This window comes from Rhinoderma darwinii, chromosome 6 (assembly GCF_050947455.1).
Source record: "Rhinoderma darwinii isolate aRhiDar2 chromosome 6, aRhiDar2.hap1, whole genome shotgun sequence".
Classification (NCBI taxonomy): Eukaryota; Metazoa; Chordata; class Amphibia; order Anura; family Rhinodermatidae; genus Rhinoderma; species Rhinoderma darwinii.
In genome coordinates, this window is record NC_134692.1 from 29,691,486 (window position 1) to 29,718,426 (window position 26,941).

At 39.4% G+C, this 26,941-nt stretch overlaps 1 protein-coding gene across 1 annotated transcript in view; it reads left to right on the forward strand.

Annotated features, from left to right (window-relative positions):
- XIRP2 (xin actin binding repeat containing 2) overlaps positions 1–26,941 on the forward strand; it is a 206,750-nt gene that overhangs the window by 156,417 nt on the left and 23,392 nt on the right. The window contains exons 3-4 of the mRNA XM_075831107.1: positions 8,501–8,649; positions 13,309–13,434. Of these exons, the coding sequence (XP_075687222.1) occupies positions 8,501–8,649; positions 13,309–13,434 (275 nt within the window). The remainder of the gene's footprint in view (positions 1–8,500; positions 8,650–13,308; positions 13,435–26,941) is intronic.

Here is a 26,941-nt window from a genome sequence, read left to right on the forward strand (position 1 = left end):
GCCTCCCTCCTTAAACGCTGCTCCCCGTCCTTGGCTCCCTCGAGGAGACCTCCTGTTCCCGTCCTCACCCCTGAGGGGGTGGAATTCGAGGTGGCCAGGATTGTGGACAGCAAGATGGTCCAAGGCTCCCTCCAGTACCTGGTCCATTGGAGAGGTTACGGGCCCGAGGAGAGGACTTGGGTACCCGCCCGGGATGTTCACGCTGGGGTATTGGTCAGGAGGTTCCACCTGCGTTTCCCCAGTAAGCCAGGTCCACTTAGAAAGGGTCCGGTGGCCCCTCATAAAAGGGGGGGTACTGTAAAGGATCTGCCAGGCACAGCTTCGGGGTTAACTCCCTTAATTAATCAGTCAGCACCTGAATCTACATCCCTGAGACTGACTCCAGCTTCCACCACTCAGGCTGGCAGGCTTAGGAGTGGGAGAGCCTATCGCAGCCTGGCCAGACTCAGCTAGCTCCCGCCCTCTGTCTATTTATACCTGCATTTCCTGTTCCTCCTTGCTTGTTATTCTTTTTCGTGTGGTTTCCTGGCCCAGCTACAGCTCCTTCTATTTTGTTCCTGCTCCATACAGACCCTGGCTTACTGACTACTCTTCTGCTCTTCGTTTGGTACCTCGCACACTCCTGGCTTGACTCGGCTCGTTCACCACTCTGGTTGCTCACGGTGTTGCCGTGGGCAACTGCCCCTTTCCCTTGCTTGTATTCCCTTGTATGTTTGTCGTGTTTGTCGTGCACTTACAGAGTGCAGGGACCGCCGCCCAGTTGTACCCCGTCGCCTAGGGCGGGTTGTTGCAAGTAGGCAGGGACAGAGTGGCGGGTAGATTAGGGCTCACTTGTCCGTTTCCCTACCCCCCGGTCATTACATAGAGGCAGTGCGTTTTAGGAAGGCTGCCTGGAGGGCATTATTGAGAAGCTCTTCCGAGGTTTTGAGATGCTTTTTCTGTAAAATGGCAGCAAGGGCTCTACAGCGGCCGCCATTTTACTGTGATTCAGGTGTTACCAACCCCAAAAATGTTAGAATTTGCCAAATTCGAAACTTTGCTAAAATTTGGACCGAATTCGCACATCTCCAATGAGGACCCTCTGCTGTTTCTGTCTTCTTCTGGTTACTTATGTAGACCTTTCATAGCCTCTGTTACTGGACCTTATGTTAACCAGGCGATTCCTATCCGTGACACTGAATCCTGTGTCTTATCACAGGTGCTTATGTAGATGGTTCAGACAATGAACACTGAAACAACTTTGTTTGCTGCTGTAAGATGTAATGATATTAAATGCTGGTATTTACTCCGGGTGGCGCAGGTAACAAACAAGCAGTTTTATTAAAGCTGTGTATAGAGGCAAAGCTCCCTAACCCTCTAATCATTTAAAATAAGTTTCCAATTACTTCTGAGCTATTGCTTGTCATTTTAGAACATCCTCAGAGTAAAGAAAATGCTATATTTTTGTTGGATAGCTAATACGTGGCATAATGTGTTCAAAATAACTTAGATTTATGGTAACATTACTTATCATTTATTTACGGTTTATACATGTGGGTATATAAATATTTTCTGGTGAGAAATTACTATGTTGCCATTTATTTGTTTATTTATTGTCCCTTGCTTATATAGCGCCAACATATTTTGATGTTCTGTACAGAGATTATTACCATTCATATCAGTCCTTGTTTCCAGTGGAGCTAATAATCCTATTCCCCTATCACTAGGGCCTGCTTCATAGGAAGTAAGTTTTTGGAGTACATACTAACCCCATGCATATGTTGCATTCATCATATTTAAAGGGGTCCAGAAGATAAGTGATAAGTCCTTGATTGCTGGGGGTCCCACCGCTGGAGCACCCGCCCTGAAAATGGTGACCCCAGTACCATAGTGGCCAGTGGCCATGTTGGTTATGTTGTCCCTGTGTGAAGATAAAATATTTAATCACCTTGAAGAGCTGCTGCAAGTGCGGTGAAACACGTAGGAGAGACGCTTAGACAGCTGATATGAGGGACATATAGGAGGTCTAGATTAGGTATGCAGTGGTACTGAGGTCGCCCTTTTCAGGGCGAGTGCTCCGACATAGTACCAATAGGGCTCAGAGAAATAGGGCTAAATAGTGTAGGGTGAGAAGAGGTGCTAACTAATGCACTGACCCACCAACCAAGAAGAATAATCATGTCTCTCTTACTAATCACCAGGCCCATAAAACACAGTCTGGAACTTGTTGTTTTTTTAAATATCAATAATTATTTTCTTAATATCGTTGATCTAACATTTAGCAATTACGCTGTGGTCAGGTGATGGATGTTAATGGCTGGAAACCCTTTAAAACATTTACCTAAAACGGGAAAACTCCTTAACGCTGGTTGTTACCTGAACAATAGAGAGCAACCTAGGGGCCAAGTGATACAATATCCATTAGCTCGGGATGCCTCACAAAAATATATACATTATATTTATTTTGTGGGGTTGAGTTTGTGTATTCATGTCTATACACCAAATTATTATGCATTATTTTGTCTTTGGTTTTATTCTACTTTAAAGAAGAGCTCCCTGAGTCCTGACATGTCTGTTAAGGTAAATATTAATAAAAATTCTGGTAAATCTTTTCTTAGAACTCTGCATTGTTATATTCCTCTGTTATTCCTCATGGAAATGTATGACTAAATTGACAGATAGGTGTTACCATTCCTTTGCTAATAAGGAGTGTCCCTATACACTCTGGCAGTATCCAATCAGTGCTTAATTACAGTGTCATATTGTGAAGGGACATGCCCCATTGACAATGGAAATTTGTTGTCAATTTATTCATACACTTCCTGGAGGAATAACAAAAGACTAGCACAATACAGAGTTTTAAGAAACGATCCTGCAGATATATTATATCATGGGTAATACAAATATTTACTAAAACAGACATATCAGAAAGAGCTACAGGAGCGCTACAGATCTGGCCGCACGCCAGCAGGACACAGCAATCTTTGGCTGTGCTACCTGTGTCGGGGCCAAATTCGCAGTGTAGCCCCAGCCTAAATTAACAGAATTTAGTTCACAAAAAAAAAGAAAAGTGGCAAGGGCAGCAATTGAGCGCATAGTGTGATGATGGAAACAGGTCATACTGGAGAATATGCATTAATAGCTTATTGTAATTGCTTTATTTGCTGGAACTGGACATTCTGAAATGACTTTATTACAAGATTCACAATGAGAATTGCTGTCTGCGTCCTAATTTAACACGTGTTTTATTATTATTTAGAGACACTTACTTGTTAAAATCTAAGAACACTCGGCTCTGATTATGCTACTTGACCTTATTGCGACATTCAGCAGCAACACAAACCACACAATTATTAAGAAGAGCTTGTTTTATATTTTCAATGACAATCGCTCCTGTTATTTCATGTCTGATAATACACTAAGCCAAGATAAATATCCCACTACTATTCCCAACCAAACCATGCGCTGCTCCAAAATAAATCCCTTACAAAATCCAAATTAATTACATGACACTGCTCGAAATCTATTACCCAATATTTACATTAGGTTATCAACAGATCTCACCAAATTGTCTTGCGGGCGGCTGCGGGTGACATTCCGTGGCCGTCGGAGCCGCAAATCATGACACGTGCACACCACTACGGTCGTGTGTGCATGAGGCCTTAGTCTTATGAAATCTATCAGATTTTATTCCATACACAATAAATTAAATGCTGAAATAGTAAGACAAACATCAAATTTAGCTAATTATCTCTGCTCATTATGATTGTTCCCTCCGGTGACGCTCCAACTGCTTCTTATTTTGAAGCAAATTATCTGCATTTCATTGCTGCACAGACAAGATTTATTATATTCTTGCTAAGTTGTGTGCTTATTTGGGACACAACAATCTGACATATTATTTTCATGAAAAACTTTCTTTACATTGATAACACCTAAGAATAGGGACAAATCATTCTCATCTGGTTTTGGGGATACTGTCAGATAAAGGAATGAATTCACAGCTTACATTGTGCAACCCACAGCAATTATTATATTTAAGATTTTCATCAACCCTCATAGATTACACTTAGATTTTTTTTCCCCAGGATTTTCTTAAAGGCTATGTATACCTTTGATGGCGTTTTTTATTTTAATAAACAGGTCAGTCAGTGTGTTTAGTGTAACTTTGTAACAAGTCTTTATTAAAAAATAGTTTTACTTTTGGAGATACAGCTGCTCTGCATTCTCTATACAGAGCAGCTGTGTTGCTCGTTTTACACTGAATCCGTCAGTCCCGTGGACCTGACAAGTTCAGTGTCGGCGGGTCCTGCATGTCTGTGATACGCAGGATCCACCTGCAAACGATCACATCTAATGTGATTGATTACAGGTGGATCCTGCTAGTCAGAGACATGCAGGACCCGCCGACACTGAACTTGTCAGGTCCACGGGACTGACGGATTCAGTGTAAAACGAGCAATACAGCTGCTCTGTATAGAGAATGCAGAGCAGCTGTATCTCCAAAAGTAAAACTATTTTTTTAATAAAGACTAGTTACAAAGTTACACTAAACACACTGACTGACCTGTTTATTTTTTATTTTTTTTAAATGCCCTTAAATGTGTCCATAGCCAGAATAAATATAGGGCTGTTTAACATATTGCCACTTGTTTGATGGTTTTGTGTAACTGCAAAGTGAAGATTTGGCACAAACTGTACAAAACTACTTTTATCCACTTTGCATTGATTATGGAGGGTCTAAAACTGGTAAAATGTGTTAAAACAAAGTTAATGAGATTTCTTACTGTGAACTATATGACTGTGGAAGCATAACAGTATATTCACACCTGGGGCAGAAAACCTTGCAGTTTTTAAGTCATGGAGCATTGCACAGCTTCCTGTAGAGGCAGTTCTAGCAATTTTCTTTAAAAAAAAAATCAATTATGGCAAAACCCTATTAAAAATGGCATGTTTCTCTGTAGTTTATTTATTGTGGTTATATTGCAGCTTCCTACCACATTACTATCGATATGTTTGAAAAAAAATCCTAATAGACTTTAGGGAAAACTGGTCATATCCAACCAGTAGTCTAAACACATAAAATAATGTTGTTTGTTGGTCTGGTTTAGAAAACCCATTTCAGATACTTCAGTTAATAGGGGGGTGTACCTCATTTAGGTCTCCCAACCATTAGGCAGAGCAGAGAACTGCTAAAAAGAGTGTCTCTAACTCTGGAGGACCCAGCACATTGATTTAAATGGCCAAATTGTAATGCTTCATTTCTCCTGTGGCGGTGCTGCAGGGGAATCTAACACTTGCTGTTGGGTAACAGAAAAAAGATAACAGTTGATTGATAGTGATTTTAGTGGTAGGACACCCTGTGATCAACTGATTGTCCAAGTGGACTACCTCTTTAAAGAAGTCTTACATTTCAGCCAATATACCAATAAAACAAGTTATAAGGTCAATGGGGGGGGGGGGGGGACGACAGGAACTGGGACCAACAATGTGCTGAGCAGACAGGTCTTGGTATCATGTGGAGAGATTTACCGCCATCTCTCCTATAGTTAAGCTATTGATTTCACTCATGCCGATATACACTACCGTTCAAAAGTTTGGGGTCACCCAGACAATTTTGTGTTTTCCATGAAAACTCACACTTATATTTATCAAATGAGTTGCAAAATGACTAGAAAATATAGTCAAGACATTGACAAGGTTAGAAATAATGATTTTTATTTGAAATAATAATTTTCTCCTTCAAACTGCTTTCGTCAAAGAATGCTCCATTTGCAGCAATTACAGCATTGCAGACCTTTGGCATTCTAGCTGTTAATTTGCTTAGGTAATCGGGAGAAATTTCACCCCATGCTTCCAGAAGCCCCTCCCACAAGTTGGATTGGCTTGTTGGGCACTTCTTGCGTACCATACGGTCAAGCTGCTCCCACAACAGCTCTATGGGGTTAAGATCTGGTGACTGCGCTGGCCACTCCATTACAGATAGAATACCAGCTGCCTGCTTCTTCCCTAAACAGTTCTTGCATAATTTGGAGGTGCGCTTTGGGTCATTGTCCTGTTGTAGGATGAAATTGGCTCCAATCAAGCGCTGTCCACAGGGTATGGCATGGTGTTGCAAAATGGAGTGATAGCCTTCCTTATTCAAAATCCCTTTTACCTTGTACAAATCTCCCACTTTACCAGCACCAAAGCAACCCCAGACCATCACATTACCTCCACTATGCTTGACAGATGGCGTCAGGCACTCTTGCAGCATCTTTTAAGTTGTTCTGCGTCTCACAAATGTTCTTCTGTGTGATCCAAACACCTCAAACTTCGATTCGTCTGTCCATAACACTTTCTTCCAATCTTCCTCTGTCCAATGTCTGTGTGCTTTTGCCCATATTAATCTTTTCCTTTTATTAGCCAGTCTCAGATATGGCTTTTTCTTTGCCACTCTGCCCTGAAGGCCAGCATCCTGAAGTCGCCTCTTCACTGTAGACGTTGACACTGGCGTTTTGCGGGTACTATTTAATGAAGCTGCCAGTTGAGGACATGTGAGGCGTCTATTTCTCAAACTAGAGACTCTAATGTACTTGTCTTGTTGCTCAGTTGTGCAGCCGGGCCTCCCACTTCTCTTTCTACTCTGGTTAGAGCCTGTTTGTGCTGTCCTCTGAAGGGAGTAGTAAACACCGTTGTAGGAAATCTTCAGTTTCTTGGCAATTTCTCGCATGGAATAGCCTTCATTTCTAAGAACAAGAATAGACTGTCGAGTTTCACATGAAAGCTCTCTTTTTCTAGCCATTTGGAGAGTTTAATCGAACCCACAAATGTAATGCTCCAGATTCTCAACTAGCACAAAGGAAGGTCAGTTTTATAGCTCCTCTAAACAGCAAAACTGTTTACAGCAGTGCTAACATAATTGCACAAGGGTTTTCAAGTGTTTTCTAATCATCCATTAGCCTTCTAACACAGTTAGCAAACACAATGTACCATTAGAACACTGGAGTGATGGTTGCTGGAAATGGGCCTCTATACACCTATGTAGATATTGCATTAAAAAACAGACGTTTGCAGCTAGAATAGTCATTTAGCACATTAACAATGTATATAGTGTATTTCTGATTAATTTAATGTTATCTTCATTGAAAAAAACTGTGCTTTTCTTTCAAAAATAAGGACATTTCTAAGTGACCCTAAACTTTTGAACGGTAGTGTATAAGTGCTGGAGTTTATACATTACGGACGCCTGGCTGCAACCAATGAGGCCTCCTGAATTATCTGTTAAACATAAAATAGAAAATCACTTTTGGTGACATTTTTTAGATTTATCTCACACTCTTTTCTTTACTATAGTAAAGCCAAGACTTGATAGATTCACACTGTAGGAAGAATAGAATACAAAGCGCACATAGTGCATGAACCAGTACAATCAATAAAATGAGAAACGGTGGTCAAATATGCTGACCTTGTGGTGTTATGCTTGGAGCATAACATCCAAAGAAGCGTGTCCAAGGAGTCACTCAGGTAAACGGTTGCAGCCCAACTTCCGGTGCGAAAGTTGATACAACTTCGCTGTATAAATCCAGGAAATAGGAGAGTAAAAGGGGGAATAACCGAGGGCCCAGCCGTAATAGAACTAATTTTTAATTTGTACAATTGTAAAAGTTTTAATTGTACAAATTAAAAATTTGTTCTATTACAGCTGCGCCCTCGGTTATTCCGCCTTTTACTCTCCTATTTCCAAGACTTGATTGATGTTATTTGCAGATCTAGGAGCAGAGTTACATTTTTCATCTATCTCTTTTGTGCATTGTAATAACTCTCTGAGTTGCTGCATTGACCGACTCCACTCTGCTATATTTGTATATTCCCATCTCTGCCAGCATTCTAATTCACTACGTTTCTGGCCATTAACAAGGTCCGTTTTACTCTCCATGGTGGTCAAATCTTAGGGTGGGCTCTTAAATTATGGCAGTTTGGGGTGGGAGGAGATGCAATAATCTCGTTTTCCTTTATGCACTGTAGTGAGATGAGTGAAGATGACTAATAACATGAGAATAGTGGAGACAGTAGAAGACTGCACATGTCTATGTATAGTGACATCCACAAGGAAAGAAATAGTCCCCATATAATACATTTCTTTTACAAGTAATATAAGTGTACGTTCAGGCACTTCATTTCCTATGCATTTCAGAGATGTTACAACAAGATGGAATAAATCTTTTGCATGCAAGCAATGCAGTCTATAGTAAATTCTTCATTCCTAGAAACAAGCAGATGTAGAACAGTAAATATCAGCCCATGTTCCACTCAATGACCTCATATAGTCAGTCATTGCTACAGGTATGAATACATTTAGAGATTGGAGTGTAAGTAAAGGAACTGAAATTGGCTGCAGAACGTGCTTATCACCAAAATCTGTGGTCTGTGTTCCATATTTAATGGCTTTCTAATTGTATGTAGCATTTTCCCCAAAGCTCTAGTACTGTCATAATCCATGTCTGGAGTAAAATGTAACTTTTTTTTCCCTTTTTGTCAGGTATCACAAGAACCAAAAAAAGACCATCGGAGGACACTGCCAAGAGTGGTAATATACCACCGGACTTGCCTGAATCTGCACCATTAAAAGACAGAATGGCCATGTATCAGGCTGCTGTTACTACCAAGGGCCAAACCTCCAGCAGAAATGTAAGCTTTAAAATGAAATCAGTTTTTGTGTCATTTTTTTTATACTGTACATAATAAAACAGTTTCATTATGTTACATAATTATATTAATAATACATTTTATCTAGGAAAATGTAGACTCCGTCATAGGGATAACAGTCATATGTTTTACTCCAATGTGTGCAGCAGTATAATTATTAAACCCAACATTTATGTTAACATTTATGAAAAATTTGCACAAGCCAGAAGCGGACAACAATGACAGAGGAAGAATAGCATATGGGCCCCTTGTTTTCCAACTGTTACAGTGAGGAGCTAGCCATAGACCACCTCCTTCATGACACTCAAGAAAATTCTTGGAGGTAACAATGGGCACCCTTTTATTACAGAGCCCATGTAAAGAAGCAAAGGTTGCTCATATGATATGTCCACCCCTGACACCAGCTTATGAGATGTATGGAGTCATTACAGATTATGTACACTATGTATGGTGCCATAGAATTGCTTTTCCTCCAGCCTATTTGCAAAATTTGACAAAATTTTACTCAACCCTGTTTCACTTCACTTGTTGGATCGTCACCTTGGTGTTTTTCTTCAAGCTTTATGCAATGTTAAATACTTTTGACACAAAAGTATTTAACATTGCATATTGTTTCTGGCTAACACGGTACTACACTATTTTTTACTGTACTTCTTCAAGCGTTAAAATGTTTTATAAATTCTGTAAACATTATAGAATTGTGTATATTCATTAGGTTTCTGCTTGGCATCTGCCCCCGTATGCCATCACATGCTGCTAATTGAAAGCCAAGGTAACCACTATATACAGTACACCTCTGTATGTTACTCTTTAAAGCAATGTAAATGCAAATTTAGACGATTGCAGTTCTTGTTATATAAAATGGAAATGTTGTGGCAGCCATCATCCTCACCCTTAACAATAAGTAGTGCTAATAATAAATGCAATTATAAAATAACATACATTTAATACATATTTTATCATATAGTTACTCTCTAATACATCTAATGTACTGCCAACATGATGGAAATGCATGGGGAGAAGTGATTGTAGTAACGAGCGCTCGTCCTCATATATTACCGATAATAGCTCCTTGCGAAAGAAGCAAATGAGCGCCAATCAACTAGCTGCCTCGTTGATCGGCGCTCGTTTTTATGGCCTATACTGGCTGGTGTGAAAGGACCCTCACTCTCTAGTTTGCACTGATAAGGTCCATACATCCATACATATAAGACTGTCATGATCCTGTTAACATCAGAGGGATCTACCCAGGAGCATCCTTAGGTTGGAGAGTGTGCTCTGCAGAGCCTTTTATTGACTCACTCGCCTTATGCTGAACCGTATAGGGTCCAAATAAGACAATCATACAGTGTACAAATAATGTTTGTCTAAATAACACTACCCAATCAATAAACTAAGGAATGAGGCTTTTCCATGAGTCTGGGCACCAAGTGTGGAATTGGGAATGCAAGTTCCAGGTGCCCATGCCATCAGAGCCAGTGGCACTCCCTTTAGCAATAATAGATAATTCCTCTTGTACGACCACACAAATCTCACATCCCTCAGGTTGACCCTGGGACTACCGACTATTAACTAAAGTATATAACCACAGATTATATAACCACCAATTTTTAATCTAGGAGCCTCCACTAACCTTGATCCAGCCCTGAGCACACTGAATCTAAGATTTTCACAAACACATTCTGGACAATATTTTACACACCACTCCTATGACACAAAACTGTAAATCCATTAATTAAACGCATCACATTCCAACATGGAAAGATAATTGTGTACATTTTTGTTCCACCTACATATGATTTGAAAAAGAAAACTAAAGATAAATAATAAAAGTGTACAATAGACTAAATAAAGAAACTGAGAAACTCTGCGTGACCCACACGATATAAACATCCTCAGGCTGGCCATACATTTCAGATAGCTGTCGTCAGCTATTCCTGCCGACTCCCTCGTACACATGCACGCTCGGCTAACGTGCATGCATTCTCCATTGGGCGAAGGAGCAAAGTCGCTGCCAGACTCCACTGGAAGCGACTTATCTGGAATCCAACACGCTGACCCTTTTTCACCAAACATTTTCCATCGGAGGCGAGTCCAGACACCGCCCTACACATTAGTTGGTCGGCCGAAAACAGCAAGTTTTGTCGACATCCATCTAGTGTGCATGGCCACCTTTATACTTACTGTAAAAACGGCATATTAGAAACTATGGTAGTGATAAGCTTCTGGACTCATGGAGCACCATCTGTTGGGAGATAAATGACATGAAATGGGCCACCAGGACACTTTTTCTCTGGCATGATTTTTATACATGGATACATGATTTTGATACTGTCCTGATGCGTAATTGAAGTTTCTGGGGTAAAATCTGAAGCAGGTCCCCGACCATGTTAAATATATAATACAAGTATTTTATTATTTGACAGAGGGACTTTCCGGAGGCCAGGTGCAACTTCTACTTTTGCAACTCATATAGCTACTGTATACCCCAGACAAGATCTGTAAAGTCCACTATACCAAAAAATTATCAGCAGTTCCTGGTAAAAACTTGGTTTATTATTGCTCCTTCATACCACAAAAAAGTTGTTCTCAAAATGTATACATGACGGGTGCACTTCAAAAAAGTCACAATGTAACTTCTGAATGTGTTGTTTTGCGATCTCCACAAATATATGATGTGTTAAAAAATAATTCCACTTGAAATCTAGTGAAAAATTACAAGCAAATAAAATTAATCATGGGTCAAAGCAATGCTAAAATTTGCAACTGAGAATACATATCATATACATCTACAATATTAAAAGTTTCATCTTTCAAGTGTAAAATAGCAATTTTCTAATAACACTTTATAGATTTTTAGATAACGCTGCAGCGCCGCTTTTGTTACTGAATGCTAATATATTTTTTGGGGTATGAAATCTCATTTTAATTCTCTGGCTGTGCAGTTGTACACTCCAAATCCATTAGGAGTAGCCTAATCAACATAGAAATAAGGTAGAGTAGAAATGACTCACTCAGTTAAACCAATTATGATTAGTGGCAGGAGCTGGATGCTGTTCGATTGGCAGCTTTATAGACAGGAGATAATAAAACCTTATGAAAAAAAAAGTCATTTTCTCTCCTTAATGAACAGCTAAAAACAAAAGAAACTTGCTTTTTGTGTTTTTCTATAAAGTCAGGTGGGAGCTGACAGGCCATACTAGGACAGGTATTCTACTATTTATTTAATGGAGGTCATTTACAATGCCAACCGAATCCACACTACAAATTGTTTTTGCTTTGCGCACTTTATGGTTCCTTAGCTATGCCAATCAGTAGAAAAATATCACAAAGAAATCCAAGTGTTCACTTTCTGTGCAGCACCACCACAGGCAAAATGAAGTATTACATGGTGTCCATCGAAATCAATTGTCTGTATGTGTGATGTATGGATGTGCTGGGTCCTTCTAATGGTCCCCTGCATTGTCAGGTTTTTGAAAACACAAAATAGGAGGTGTACTAAACCGCATGTTAACATAAAAACATATGACCTATTAGAGTATATGGACAGTTAGGACCCCCTTCTATGAGCCAAATGGTAGAGTCACTCACAAAATATTCCTTCCAACAACTCAATCCCCACTCATGGTACATTATTAAACCCCATCCCCAATTCACAATGGAACGCCTACTTTTTGGCATATTTTGCATAAACCCCACCCCTATATAGGTCTGTTTTGCAGGACATGTATTACATGGACAGTTATTGATAGGGACTTGTCTGCCCAGGTGTGGCTTCCCTCAGTGATAACTGTTGATCTATCTATCTCTATCTATCTATCTATCTATCTATCTATCTATCTATCTATCTATCTATCTATCTATCTATCTATCTATCTATCTATCTATCTATCTATCTATCTATCTATCATCTATCTATCTATCTTTCTAATGTATATTATATATATCCTTCTATCTATCTATCTACCTACCTACTTAGCTCTTTAAATTCTATTAATCTCCACTTTTTTTTTCTTCAAAGAAATCAGTGGCCGCAAACATCTTATTATTTCAGAAAAAAATAAACACATTTTGAGATCCATCAATCTGTTTTTCTTTTTTTCCATTGTGATGAAATTGTGAGGCTGTAAGCTTTTTATTCATCACCTCCTACTCCGTTTTATGAATACACTCTGAGAGGCAAACCAAATTGGATCAAAAAGCTATGAAAAAATCTAGATGGCTTGTCAGCATGGCACGGTGATAGGTGATGCATAGAAGCTGTCATGAGTAATATGTGTAAGCTGCCACTTTCACTGTCTATTTCCTCCCGCCCGACAGGTTGCCTTCTCCGAATGTAATCACATGGTCACACCATTAGCCTGGCTCAGAAATCTGTAAAAATGTTTTATGTTGATTTCTGACTTAATTTTCTTTTTTATAAAACGTTGCGGTAAAGGCAGACTTGTTTAAACCTCAGAGAATGACTCCATGCATCTTACAGGCATTTTCGATATAACTCCCACTTATTTCACAAGAAAATTTATTATACTGGATGTTGGTTATTAGATTTGAGATTCTATGTGCAGATCCATCAGATATTGTCCCTTGTTGTTAGATGAAGTAAATATATGGAATTTTTACATCATTGTAATTTTCTAGATGCTGGAGGAGTCTGAAGCTTGTGTAATGCCTGGCGGACTGGCTAACATGAAGAAGCATTTTGAAAAGTCAGACAATGTGTCGGCTCGCAGTACTGTATCTCAATATCAGCACAAATCTGTGAAGGTGAGACATCTCTAAAACCTCTCTTCATAAAGGTATTTTAAAGTCCAATCCATAGGGATGAAAATTAACTTTTCCACTGTAAATTTATTATCAGTAAACAGTTGCACCACTTAAAAAGGTTTTTTTGATTTCTAAAACTGACTTTCAAGTGGCTCAAAATGTTAAAAGCAAAAATTGTAATATACTTTCCCTATAAATTTGGCGCTATTCCTTCCCTGCTGGTCACAGGGTCCTGCACTGCTTCCTGTTGTCATGATGTTGTCTTCCCAAATTACGTAACTACTTGTCATGACGTGTCATCCATAGGACCACCCCATCGACCAGTGGAGTGGTAATGTCACCGAATATAAAAATTGAATATTTTGTTGTTGTTTTTTTTGCATTTTGATCCACTTGAAAGTCTTTTTTTAAATAATATGTACATTGGCTTATTGGTTGCTGTGCACTGTACTGTACATAGTGCATTATGTTTTGTATATTATGCTTCATTTTAATGTATATGTCTCAGTATGACATATCTGTGATGAGTCTCTCTCATTGGGCACTATGTGAACGTAGAACAACATGATGGCGGAGAGTAACGGCCATGGGCACCATGATACAGGAGGAATGGTCCTTTTAGAGTCCTCTACTTGTGGGAAATCTGAGATGTGGATAGAACACATAGGCATGAAGACACCACACTCTTGTGTTCTTATGGGTGGGACTTCAGAAGTGTATATAGGGGATAGGTTGTTGGCACCCAAGTATGGGCTTTAGCCAGTGGTTAGAGAAAAACTCCCCCGCCATTGCTGAGCTTGAGAAGTGGGACGAAGCTACTGGTTAAACTAGGCTGCCTGAAACAGTGAGAGACAGGAAAGTCTGATAATACTGCAGGACATCACAGTTAGCCTGAAGATAATGCGCTGTGTCTGGTGCCACTAGGACAGATGACCTGGAGATCTGCAAAAGAGAGAGACCAAGATATCTGCAACAGACCCAAATTGTGCGGGGCGGAAAACGTGGAATTGTGACAGCAGAGGAAAGCAACTCTGCCAGGAGGGGAAGTGTGTCAAGAGGGGAAGTCACCAAAGCCAACCACTGTAGATTAATTCCATTTTTGACAGAGACAGAGTCCGTTCTGCCTGTTTGTGCAATGTTTAACCCCTTAAGGACGCAGCCTAGTTTTGGCCTTAAGGCTCAGAGCCCATTTTTCAAATCTGACATATTTCACTTTATGTGGTAATAACGTCGGAATGCTTAAACCTACCCAAGCGATTCTGAGATTGTTTTCTCGTGACACATTGGGCTTCATGTTCGTGGTAAAATTTGGTCGATATATACAGTGTTTATTGGTGAAAAATTGCAAAATTTAGAGAAAATTTTTAAAAAATTGAATTTTTCAGAATTTAAATGCATCTGCTTGTAAAACAGACGGTTATACCACCCAAAATAGTTACTAGTTCACATTTCCCATATGTCTACTTTAGATTGGCATCGTTTTTTGAACATTCTTTTATTTTTCTTGGACGTTACAAGGCTTAGAACATAAACAGCAATTTCTCATATTTTTAAGAAAATTTCAAAAGCCTTTTTTTTAAGGTACCTCTTGAGTTCTGAAGTGGCTTTGTGGGACCTATGTATTAGAACCCCTGATAAAACACACCATTTTAAAAACTAGACCCATCAAAGAATTCAAAACAGCATTTAGAAAGTTTTTTAACCCTTCAGGCATTTCACAGGAATTAAAGCAAAGTGGAGGTGAAATTTGCAAATTTCATTTTTCTTGCTGAATTTCAATTTTATTCATTTTTTTTTCTGTAACACGGAAGGTTTTACCAGAGAAACACTACTAAATATGTATTGTCCAGATTCTGCAGTTTTTAGAAATGTCCCACATGTGGCCCTACTGCACTCGTGGACTAAAACACAAGCCCTAGAAGCAAAGAAGCACCTAGTGCATTTTGAGTCCTCTTTTTTATTAGAATATATTTTAGGCAGCATGCCAGGTTTGAAGAGGTGTTGAGGTGCCAAAACAGTAGGAATCCCCCAATAGTGACCCCATTTTGGAAACTACACCTCTCAAGGAATTCATTTAGGGTTGTTGTTACCATTTTGACCGCACAGTTTTTTCACAGCACGTATTTGAATTGGGCTCTGAAATGAAAAAAAAGTCATTTTTTCCAATAAAATGTCATTTGTGATCAAAATTTCTTATTTTCACAGGGAACAAAATACCCCATTTTGTTGCCCAATTTGTCCTTAGTGTGGCAATACCCCATTTGTGGTGATAAACTGCCGTTTGGGCCCATGGGAGGGCTCAGAGGGAAAGGAGCGCTATGTGTTTGTTGGAGTCCAGATTTTGCTGGATTGGCTTTCGGTTGCCATGTCGCATTTGCAGAGCCCCAGAGGTATCAAAGCAATAGAAACCCACCAAAAGTGACCCCATTTTGGAAACTACACCCCTCAAGGAATTCATTTATGGTTGTTGTTAGCATTTTGACAACACAGTTTTTTCACAGCACCTATTTCAATTGGGCTGTGACATTAAAAAAAATGACATTTTTATCAATAAGATGTAATTTTTTACCAAAATTTCTTATTTTCACAGGGAACAAAATACTCAATTTTGTTGCCCAATTTCTCCTGAGTGCATCAATACCCCATTTGTGGCAATAAACTGCCGTTTGGGCCCATGGGAGGCCTCAGAAGGGAAGGAGCGCTGTGTGTTCTTTGGAGTACAGATTTTGCTGGTTTGGTTTTCGGGTGCCATGTCGCATTTGCAGAGCCCCAGAGGTATCAAAGCAATGGAAACCCACCAGAAGTGACCCCATTTTGGAAACTACACCCCTCAAGGAATTCATTATTGGGTAATGTGACTATTTAGACTCCATAGTTTCTTCACAGAACTTATTTGAATTGGGCTGGGAATTAAAAAAATATATATATTTTCCAATAATATGTAATTTTAGCTCAAAAATTCTTATTTTCACAAGAAATAAAATACTCAATTTTGTTGCCCAATTTGTCCTGAGTGCGGCAATACCCCATTTGTGGTGATAAACTGCCGTTTGGGCCCATGGGAGGGCTCAGAAGGAAAGGAGCGCTGTGTGTTCTTTGGAGTACAGATTTTGCTGGATTGGTTTTCGGGTGCCATGTCGCATTTGCAGAGCCCCAGAGGTATCAAAGCAATAGAAACCAACCACAAATGACCCCATTTTGGAAACTACACCCCTCAAGGAATTCATTTATGGGTGTTGTGACCATTTTGACCCCATAGTTTTTTCACAGAACTTATTTGAATTGGGCTGGGAATGAAAACAAAATTATTTTTTTCAAATAATATGTAGTTTTGGCTGAAAATTTCTTATTTTCACAAGAAACAAAATACCCCATTCTGTTGCGCAATTTGTTCTGAGTGCCGCAATACCCCATTTGTTGTAATAAACTGCCGTTTGGGCCCATGGGAGGGCTCAGAAGGAAAGGACCACCATTTGGCCTACTGGGGATTTTCTAGTGCGAAGTCATGTATGCAGAAGCCCCTGAGGTACCAGTACAGTTGAAACCTGCAAGAAGTGACCCCATTTTAAAAACTACACCCTTAAGGCATATCTAGAGGTGTAGTGAGCATTTTGACTGGAGACCTACACCCCATAAACTGTAATGTGGGTTCTCCCGGATATGGCAATACCCTACATGTGGCTGTTATCAGCTGCCTGGACACACAGCAGGGCTCAGAGGGGAAAGACGAGGGGGGATAAGCTGCGCGGAGTGCATCAGGGTAAGTAAAATTGGGGTAAATTATAAACCAAGGGATGTATGATAAATTTTAAAACACTTTCATACAGAGCTCTGGTTATTCGGGACACGTGTCACATTGATATATTGTGTCATCCATTATCGCCCTCTTATAGAAGACTTTGCACCTCTTTTGACTTTTTCCCTTCTTGCCAGTTTGGGGAACTTCTCCTGGAAAGTGTTGCCCTGGTACGATGTGTGTGGGCTCGCTTCCAGAAGTACTGGGTGCCCCCCCCTTCTTGGTCCCTAAAGATTAGGTTCTTGATAATCACCTCTTGAAATTCCAGGAAAGTTCCCGTCTGGCCTGCACATCGACGTAGCACGTACGCATTGTACAAAGCCATCTGTATGATGTGCCCGGCCAGCTTCTTATACCACACCGCATGGCGCTGTAGGGCTTCAGGGCTTGATCTTACAAGTCCATCCCTCCCATTTACCTATTGTAGTCCAGGATGCAGTCTGGTTTGGGGGTGGCCTTTCCTTCATATATCCTAAACCTGTAGGTATACCCTGATGCACTCTCACAGCTTATACATCTTCACGCCATACCTTGCCCTCTTACCCGGCAGGTACTCGCGGAATTGAACCCTCCCTTTAAAATGTACCAGGGACTCCTCAATAGAAATACACTTCTCGGGGGTGTATGCTTGGGAAAACCGGGCACTGGAACGGTCTAATAGGGGTCTCCGTTTATACAAACGGTCAAAACTGGGGTCACCTCGGGGTGGGCACGGCTCATTATCAGTATAATGTAAGAAGCGAAGTATTGCCTCATTTATTTATTTTTTTAGGTTCCAGTTCAGTTCTGAAGTTGCTTTGAGGGGCCCATATATTAGAAACCCCTATCAAACACCCCATTTTAGAAACTAGACCCCTCAAAGTATTCACAACAGCATTTAGAAAGTTTATGAACTCTTTAGGTGTTTCACAAAAATTTAGAGCAAAGTAGAGGTGAAATTTAAATATTTTTTTTTGTCAGCAAATCCTCTTTATACCATTTTTTTTTATAACACAAAAGGATTTATCAGTGAAACGCAACTCAATACGTATTGCCCAGATTCTGCAGTTTAGAGAAATATCCCACATGTGGCCCTCGGGCGGTAATGGACTGAAGCACCGGCCTCAGAAGCAAAGGAGTGCCTAGTGGATTTTGAGGCCTCTTTTTTATTAGGCACCATGTCCGGTTTGAAGAGGTCTTGTGGTGCCAAAACATTGGGAACCCCCCAAAAGTGACCCCAATTTGGAAACTAGACCCCTTGAGGAATCGATTGTAGTTTTCTTGGGGTGCATGCGGCTTTTTGATCAGTTTTTATTCTATTTTTAGGTGGCGTGGTGACTAAAAAACAGCAATTCTACTATTGGTTTTTTTTTTCGTTTTTTTTTACAGCGTTCACTGTGCGCTATAAATGACATATTCACTTTATTCTGTGGGGCGATACGATTACGGCGATACCAGATATTTATATATTTTTTTAATGTCTTAGGGCGTTTGCACAATAAAATACGTTTTGTAAACAATCATTCACTTTTTGTGTTACCTTATTCTAAGAGCCATAACGTTTTTATTTTTCAATCAATAAAGCCGTGCGAGGACTTATTTTTTGCGTAACGAACTGTAGTTTCGATCAGTACCATTTTTAGGTACATGCGACTTTTTGATCTCTTTTTATTCCATTTTTTGGGAGGTGAAGTGACCAAAGAATTGTGATTGTGGTTCGGTTTATTATTATTTTATTTTACGGCGTTCACCGTGCGGGATAAATAATGAAATAGTTTTGTAGTTCAGGCCGTTACGGACGCGGCGATACCAATTATGTATAGTTTATTTGTTTGTTTATATATTTTTATTAATAATAAAGGACTGATAAGGGAAAAAGGGGGATTTTTACTTTTATTACTTTTAAATCTTTTATTTTCTTATTTTTACACATCTTTTTTTAACTTTTTTTTTACTTTATTACTTTGTCCCATTAGGGGACATGAGGGCAGGAGGCCCTGATCGCTATTCTAATACACTGCACTACATGCGTAGTGCAGTGTATTAGAACTGTCAGCTACTCACTGACAGCAAGCATAGTGGGTCCTGACGTTGTCAGGGCCCACTAGGTTCCGTCTATGGCATAGCCGGACGCCATTGTTTGGTGTCCGGTTGCCATAGTCACCATCGCCGGCGCTATCGCGTAGCAGGCCGGCGATGGCAGCTTAACCCCTAAAAAGCTGCGATCTCTATAGAACGCGGCTTTTAAGGGGTTAATCAGCGGGGACACAGCGATCGGTCCCCGCTGTAGGAGCTGTGACAGCTGCTGAACAAGACAGCAGCTGTCACAGCTCCTGTATGTGTCATGAGGACTGCCGAAACGGCCGTTACTCCCGAGAAGTACTATTACGTCATGTAGCGCGAACGATACAGCTGCCATGACGTAATAGTACGTCAAGGAGCGGGAAGGGGTTAAAGGCTATGTCAACCTTTGATGGCCATTTTTTTTTTTTATAAACTTTTTAATTCGTTTTTATAAAAATTTGTTTTACTTTTTAGATACTGCTGCTCTGTATTCTCTATACAGAGCAACTGTATGTAGCGCTAAATCCTACTCCCATCATAACTTAAATGTGATAGATTACAGGTGGATCATGCGTGTCAGAGAAAACTCATTACACGGTTTTGCTAGCAATAGGTATGATGATAAGTATTGGTTTTGCCTTCTTAACGCCTTGTTTTGGGAATTGGTTTCTTGTTGTTCCTGGTGTAACCCTGCACTCATTTGTTCTTATTCTCTGAGCTTCTGATTTCCTTTGTCTTTTAGCGATTATGTCGTCTTCTGACAAATTTGTTCTTTTTGGCGGCATTTTCTTAGTGCAATTACACACTTTAAGGCAATTATACTCCTTAAAACAATTATGCCTTTTAAGGTTGTTTCGCTCTTTAGAGCAGTTACGCCACTTAAGGTGGTTATGCCTCTTTGGGCATTTTTTTTGCCTCTTCAGGCTTTTATTAGCCTCTTTAGGCGTATATTTGCCTCTTTGGGTGTTTATTAGACTCTTCGGGCTTTCTACTCTTATCCACCACTCGACCACTCCCATTTGAAAATCTTACGCTCGAACTTGATTGTCCACCACTCCCACTTGAAAATCCTATGCTTCAACTCGATTGTCCACCACATCCAGTAACAGTTACCTGTTGTTGTTGCTTCTATTGTTGAAATTAAATAATAATAAGGAATTGGAAAGATGGAGAGAGATTAGGTTTGGCGCGTATCATAGAGTCTGGTTGTATTTGGTAAAAGAGAGAAAAGCAGCTGAGTAAAAAAAACAACTCAACTGTGCCTCGGACACCACATCCTCGCCCAATATATATATATATATATATATATATATATACACCTATATAGGTATATATATATACCTGCCCACTTATTCAGGTCTTCCTGGTTGCATCATTTTAGAGAACCCTCAACATATCAAATCTATGGCATGGACAACACACACTACTCATAGTCTCGCCTATACTGCTGTATAACAGAACATTGGGCTAAATTTACCACAATGTGCATTCCTCTTATCTCAGCATAATAAGAGGCAGCCAATGTGAGGGCAGATAAACCATTAAAGGGAATGTATCACCTATTTCTTTCCTAATTAAAGCCATATAGTGAAACATATAATTTTTTCTAATCTGTTTTTATTTTTTGACTGTAGATTTTTTCAATTCTATTTTCTGTACATGATTATGGGGGCAGCCATCTTGTCTGAGCTGCTGTTAACAGCATTCAGAGATATGCTTTACAGCAGCCACCAGAACCATGGGAAACAACAACCTGGAGCTGACCCATTGATTTCTATGGGAGAATGTTTTAGGCATGCCTGTGCAGAGGTCATTGTGCAGGAAGGGATAGAAAGGTAACTGTGTCTATTAGTTTATTGTCAATGGTAGATCCTGTGTTATCTATACCAGTCCTTCTCAATGAATTAGAATATCATCAAAAAGTTAATTTATTTCAGTAATTCAATTCAAAAAGTGAAACTCATATTATATAGATTCATTACACACAGGGTGATCTATTTCCAGCATTTTTTTCTTTTAATGTTGATGATTATTGTAACAGTTAATGAAAACCCAAAATTTAGTTTTTCAGAAAATTTGAATATTAAATAAGCCCAATTTCAAAAATGATTTTTAATACCGAAATGTTGGCCTACTGAAAAGAATGAACAATATCTTCCCTCAATACTTGGTCGGGGCACCTTTTGCATAAATTACTGCATCAATGCGGCGTGGCGTGGAGGTGATCAGCCTGTGGCACTGCTGAGGTGTTATGGAAGCCCAGGTTGCTTTGATATCGGCCTTCAACTCGTCTGCATTGTTGGGTCTGGTGTCTCTCATCTTCCTCTTGACAATACCCCATAGATTCTCTATGGGGTTTAGGTCAGTCGAGTTTGCTGGCCAATCAAGCGCAGTGATACTGTGGTTATTAAACCAGGTATTGGTACTTTTGGCAGTGTGGGCAGGTGGAAGATGAAATTAGCATCTCCATAAAGCTTGTCAGCAGAGGGAAGCATGAAGTGCTCTGGACTTGATATAACACAGTGGACCAGCACCAGCAGATGACATGGCCCCCAAATAATCACTGACTGTGGAAACTTCACACTGGACCGCAAGCAACTTGGATTGATGTCTCTCCACGCTTCCTCTAGACTCTGGGACCAAGATTTCCAAATGAAATGCAAAATTTACTTTCATCTGAAAACAGGACTCTGGACACTGAGCAGCGGACCAGTCCTTGTAAAGGCTTAGGAAACCATTGCAGGTGTTTTGTGTTGATTCGCTGATTAGAGTGTCACACCATGAGTCTACAATCTTCAACTTTTACCCAATATTCTCATTTACTGAGAGACTCAATTTTGGGTTTTCATTAACTTTTAGCCATAATCATCAACATTAAAAGAAAAAAAATGCTGGAAATAGATCCCTCTGTGTGTAATGAATCTATATAATATATGAGTTTCACTTTTTGAATTGAATTACTGAAATAAATTAACTTTTTGATGATATTCTAATTCATTGAGTAGGACTAGTATAAATGTGTTACCTGTCAGTGTAATCCTTCCTGTGATGATAATTAGATGACTGCTGAGAAGTGATCTCTACAGAATAGGAAGGGTCAGTCTATTGTGAGGCACAGTGACCAGTGTGAAAACTGCAAGATTTGAGGATTTTTTTTTTAAATCTAAATAATGACATAGAAAAAAATTATAAAAAAATCATCAAAAATTAGTAAAAAATATGAACATAAAAACTTGATTTAGGCAATAGGTCATTTTCTGATAACACATACCCTTTAATAGAAATCTAAGAAGTTTATATATAAATGTATGTTTATGCAGTCTTTGAGAAGTTGTCACTTGTTTTATTAGACAGCATTTCATCAGAATTCTTCTGCTCTTGCAGCATAGTCACATATCCACCAAGCGAATGTTGTTTCACATAAGAAGAATATTCTTGACTTTATTGCTCCATTATCATACATCTCTGTAAATCGCTGCAGGAGATAATGATTTTGGAATATGTGAATAGTCTTATAATAAAGCTCATCAGACTATGTATAGAAGCCACATAATGAAAAATGATAATTGTGCGTTAAGGAGATGCGTTTATGATAATACTGAAGATCTGACGGACTGTATAATAAAGTACTCACACATGTCTGTAATGGTGAATAAAGATTCAGATTATAAAAAGATTATATTCAAAGTCAAAGCTGGGTCAATTATTCTCTGCAGTTAATGATCCGATATATTGTAAGAATACATTTGTTGCATGTATTTTTTCCTCCCAGTATAGCGGGTATATGTACTGTATGGAAAGTCACTTACTGTAACCGCCAGTGTAGGACTGAACTTCCTTGGACCCATAAGAGGAAATTATTCTTAAAGTGCATTACCACATCTAAAAAAAAAGATGTGAACGTCCACAATTTCATCGTTATTATCATCACACACAGGGCAGTATTATCAATAAGGTCTAATAGATTATTTGTGAATCATCTAATAAAAAATAGACCCTAGTGGCAAATGAGTGGCTCCAAAGTCACCTCTATATGGGGTTGTCTTTTACTAGATCTTTGGGATCCTTTATTCTGTCGGAGCCTGGACCCACCAGACAATCTGGTACTCTGATTCACCAGTCCAACCCTGGTAACCACATACTGTATCTAGGAGCACCCTATAATAATAATAATCACAGTGCCCTATAACAAAAATCAGAAATGGCCCCCTAGAAAGAAAAACATTTTCCTTGCACACTGCTTAATTGCACTGCTGAAATAATACAGTGACAAAATAATGTAGAGTACAAAACGCAGTGGTTTTATGCTGTAGTATTTGTAATCTACAGCATTCTCCAAAATCCAAGTTTTTCTGCTATGTGCGGGGGGATATAATAAAATACCGTTCACTTAAAGCGACCCTCCGGTTCCAGGAATATTTTGTGATGAGGTTTATAGAGTTATATTACCCGGTGCCCTCCAGTTTTGCCCCTCTGCCATGGATCTGCCACTTTTTGGTCCCCTCTGTGTTGTCCCAAAATGGTCACAGCCACTCCCTTTGTTCTCAGGATTGGCCAGAACAGCTCACGTGAGCAGCTCTGGCCAATCTGAGAAGAGTAGCTTCTCAGACTCCTAGTCTAAGAATTGCTGCAGCCATGTTGGGGTTACACAGAGGGGACCCCAAAGCGACGAATCCACAGCAGAGGAGCACAACTGGAGGGCATCAGGTAATATATCTCCATATACCCCGTCATATTTAAAATGTTGTTTTGGGACCAGAGGGTCGCTTTAAATAGAAAGTACTTTAGCATGCCTCATAACCTTTCCGCTTTTTGTGAGAGTGCCCGGCAAAATTTGTCTTAAAGCGATGTGGATTATGTAAACATACCCCAAAAATGCATTTATGTGAAAAATTGTGAGTGGATGAAGTGTTGGAGTAAAATGTTCCACGGGTGTGTAGGTATAATTTAGAGTAAATATGCCCAAACCCTCCATCACACACAAAGCTTATACAAAACCCACGCAAACACCACCTTCATCCCAAAAAAGAGCCTATAATTCCCCTTCCACATAACTATACAACCCCCCACATACAACATCCACTTTCCCAGAGTACACAAAGGCTCTGTTCACATACTGTTTGAGACTTCAATCGGAGGTATACATTGCGAGGATTTCCCGACTAATACTATACCTTAAACAGAAAGTTGTGATGTATGCCAATGTATAGGCATCCAATGGAATACATCTCTTATATGCTCCCATAAAAAAATCGTACAGTACACCGCACGTATACATTTTTTACTCTATCCCTCTTTATAAAACAGTGTCGTCTGCTATGTTGTTCCATTCAGCAAAAAAAACAAAACGGTGTATGCTAAAAGGACATCTTTTTTGGCATAAGCCGGGTGAATGAGGCCCTATGGATATGTTCAGCGTATGTGCTGGGAAATTTACTGGTGCGTACGTTAGTATTAGGACTAATGAAATGTGTAAAAAAAAGTGAAATAAAGTTTTTAGTAGTGAAAAAAACGTAAAAGTTTTTTCAAAAAACCCTATTTCCCATGTTGCATCTAAAGTCATGTAAAAAATAAAAAAGTTAACAAAATTGGTATCGCTCTAATAAAAAGTGATCAAAAAATTATATGTACCAAAAAATAATACTAATAAAAACTAAAGCCTGTCCCGCAAAAAATGAGCCATCACACCGCTCAATCGATGAAAAAATAAAAACTTTATGGCTCTCAGAATGTGGCGACACAAATCTAATTTTGTTTTTACCAAAAAGTTTGTTTTCTTTAAAAGTAGTAAAATATAAAAAAAACTATATAAATTTGGTATCACCGTAATCGTATTGAGCCACAGAATAAATTTAAGTTGTCGTTTTTACCGCACGGTGAAAGTCATAAAAACAAACCCCAAAAAACAATTGAAGAATCTCAGTTTTTTCCAATTTCAGCCTGCAAATTATTTTTTTTCAGTTTCCCAGTACATTATATGGTACTTTAAATGCTCCCAATAGAAACTACAACTCCTTCCGCAAAACAATAAGCTCTCACACCACCCTATTGATGAAAAAAATAAAAGAGTTACGGCTCTTGGAAGGCAGCAAGGAAAATATGAAAATGTCTACAAACACAGCATTTTGGTCTGATTTTGGGGTCGTTGACATTTTAATCGAAACGTTGCATGCTCTGGATCTGACAGTTTTTTCTATAGGCTTTCAGATAGAACTTCAAGAATGCCAGGAAAATGTCTGAACCAAATGATATTAATTAAAAATGCTACAAAAAACACTGTGTGAAGGAGGCGTTTAAATGGCATAAAGGTCATCTGTTTGGCTTGAGTACATTTTCAGTGTAGTACATGTACCTGCAGTAATGACAACGTGCTGGTTCCTAGCTTCATTCATATAAAATAAATGATGTTTTAATTGAAAAACTTCATTCTCTTGTTCCCAAAATGGGCAACATATGCTTTAAACAAAATATATAAAAAAAATCTCAAAAATGTGTGCAGATATTTTATGGAAGGGCACAGTTATCACTTTGAGAAATTTGACTTAATTAATATTTTAATTAAAACTTGTTTGCATATCTACGGTGAGTGGCACGCACACGTACGCACGCACACATACTTTGGAACAGTCCCAACAAGCTGATCACAAAATGACTCTCTCAGCGATCAGTTGGTCTATGTGTGAAAACCCGGCAGTAAGTGTACAATTTCCCTGCAGCACCACCACTGGTGAGGTTAAGCATTACACAGTGGCCATTCAGATCAGTGAGTTTTCTGTGTGATGCAGGACAGGATAGGTTCTCTAGAGCAAGATATATATTTTGTAGCCCTTCTCCACTCTGACCAAAAGATGAGAATTCTGAACAGAGGAACCCACTCTGTTACCTCAGAATTTCCTAATAGGGTGTATGAAAATTGGATTTCTAAGTTCTTCTAAATGGGGCATTGTGGTTTCAGCAAATAACAGTTATTAATTGTATAATAGGCAGTTATACACTTTCTGTGCCAATTCCTCATGGTTTTCTAGATTTCTGTTTGTCATTGAATGGGAACTTTCATTGTTTGCATCTGGTGGATACAAACCTCTCCTGGTTGCGTAATGGACGCACAGGTGTTCGGCTTGTTACAAGGCACAGCTAATAACTGTGCTGTTAGGCTGGGTTCACACAACCTATTTTCAGGCGTAAACGAGGTGTATTATGCCTCGATTTACGCAACTACATCTGTAAATTTTCTCCTGAAAACAGCTCCGTAATTTCAGACGTAAATGCAGTTTACGTGTGCACATACCCTAACTGTAAGGAACAATGCACCTGTATGTCCATCACATGGTCGGGACAGGTTTATCCTTCAGATGTAAACAATAAGGACACGTTCAGACGTGGCAGAATTTTTCGGCTGCAAATGTTGGTGCAGATTTGGGGCAATTACGCAATGAATCTGCACCAACATTTGCATATTTGACAGGTAATTCAGACGTTGCAGATATCACAGCGGACTTGCCACAGATTTCAGTTTTTGCATTGCAAAGGCTGAAATCCGCAGTGAAATTCCACTTCTCCGCAATGGAAAGAGCATACTGCGGAGGGAAAAATCTGCAGCCTAATTTCCGCACAGTTATTTTCTGCAACGTCTGAACTGGTTTGAACAATTGTTCAGGCTGGATGAGG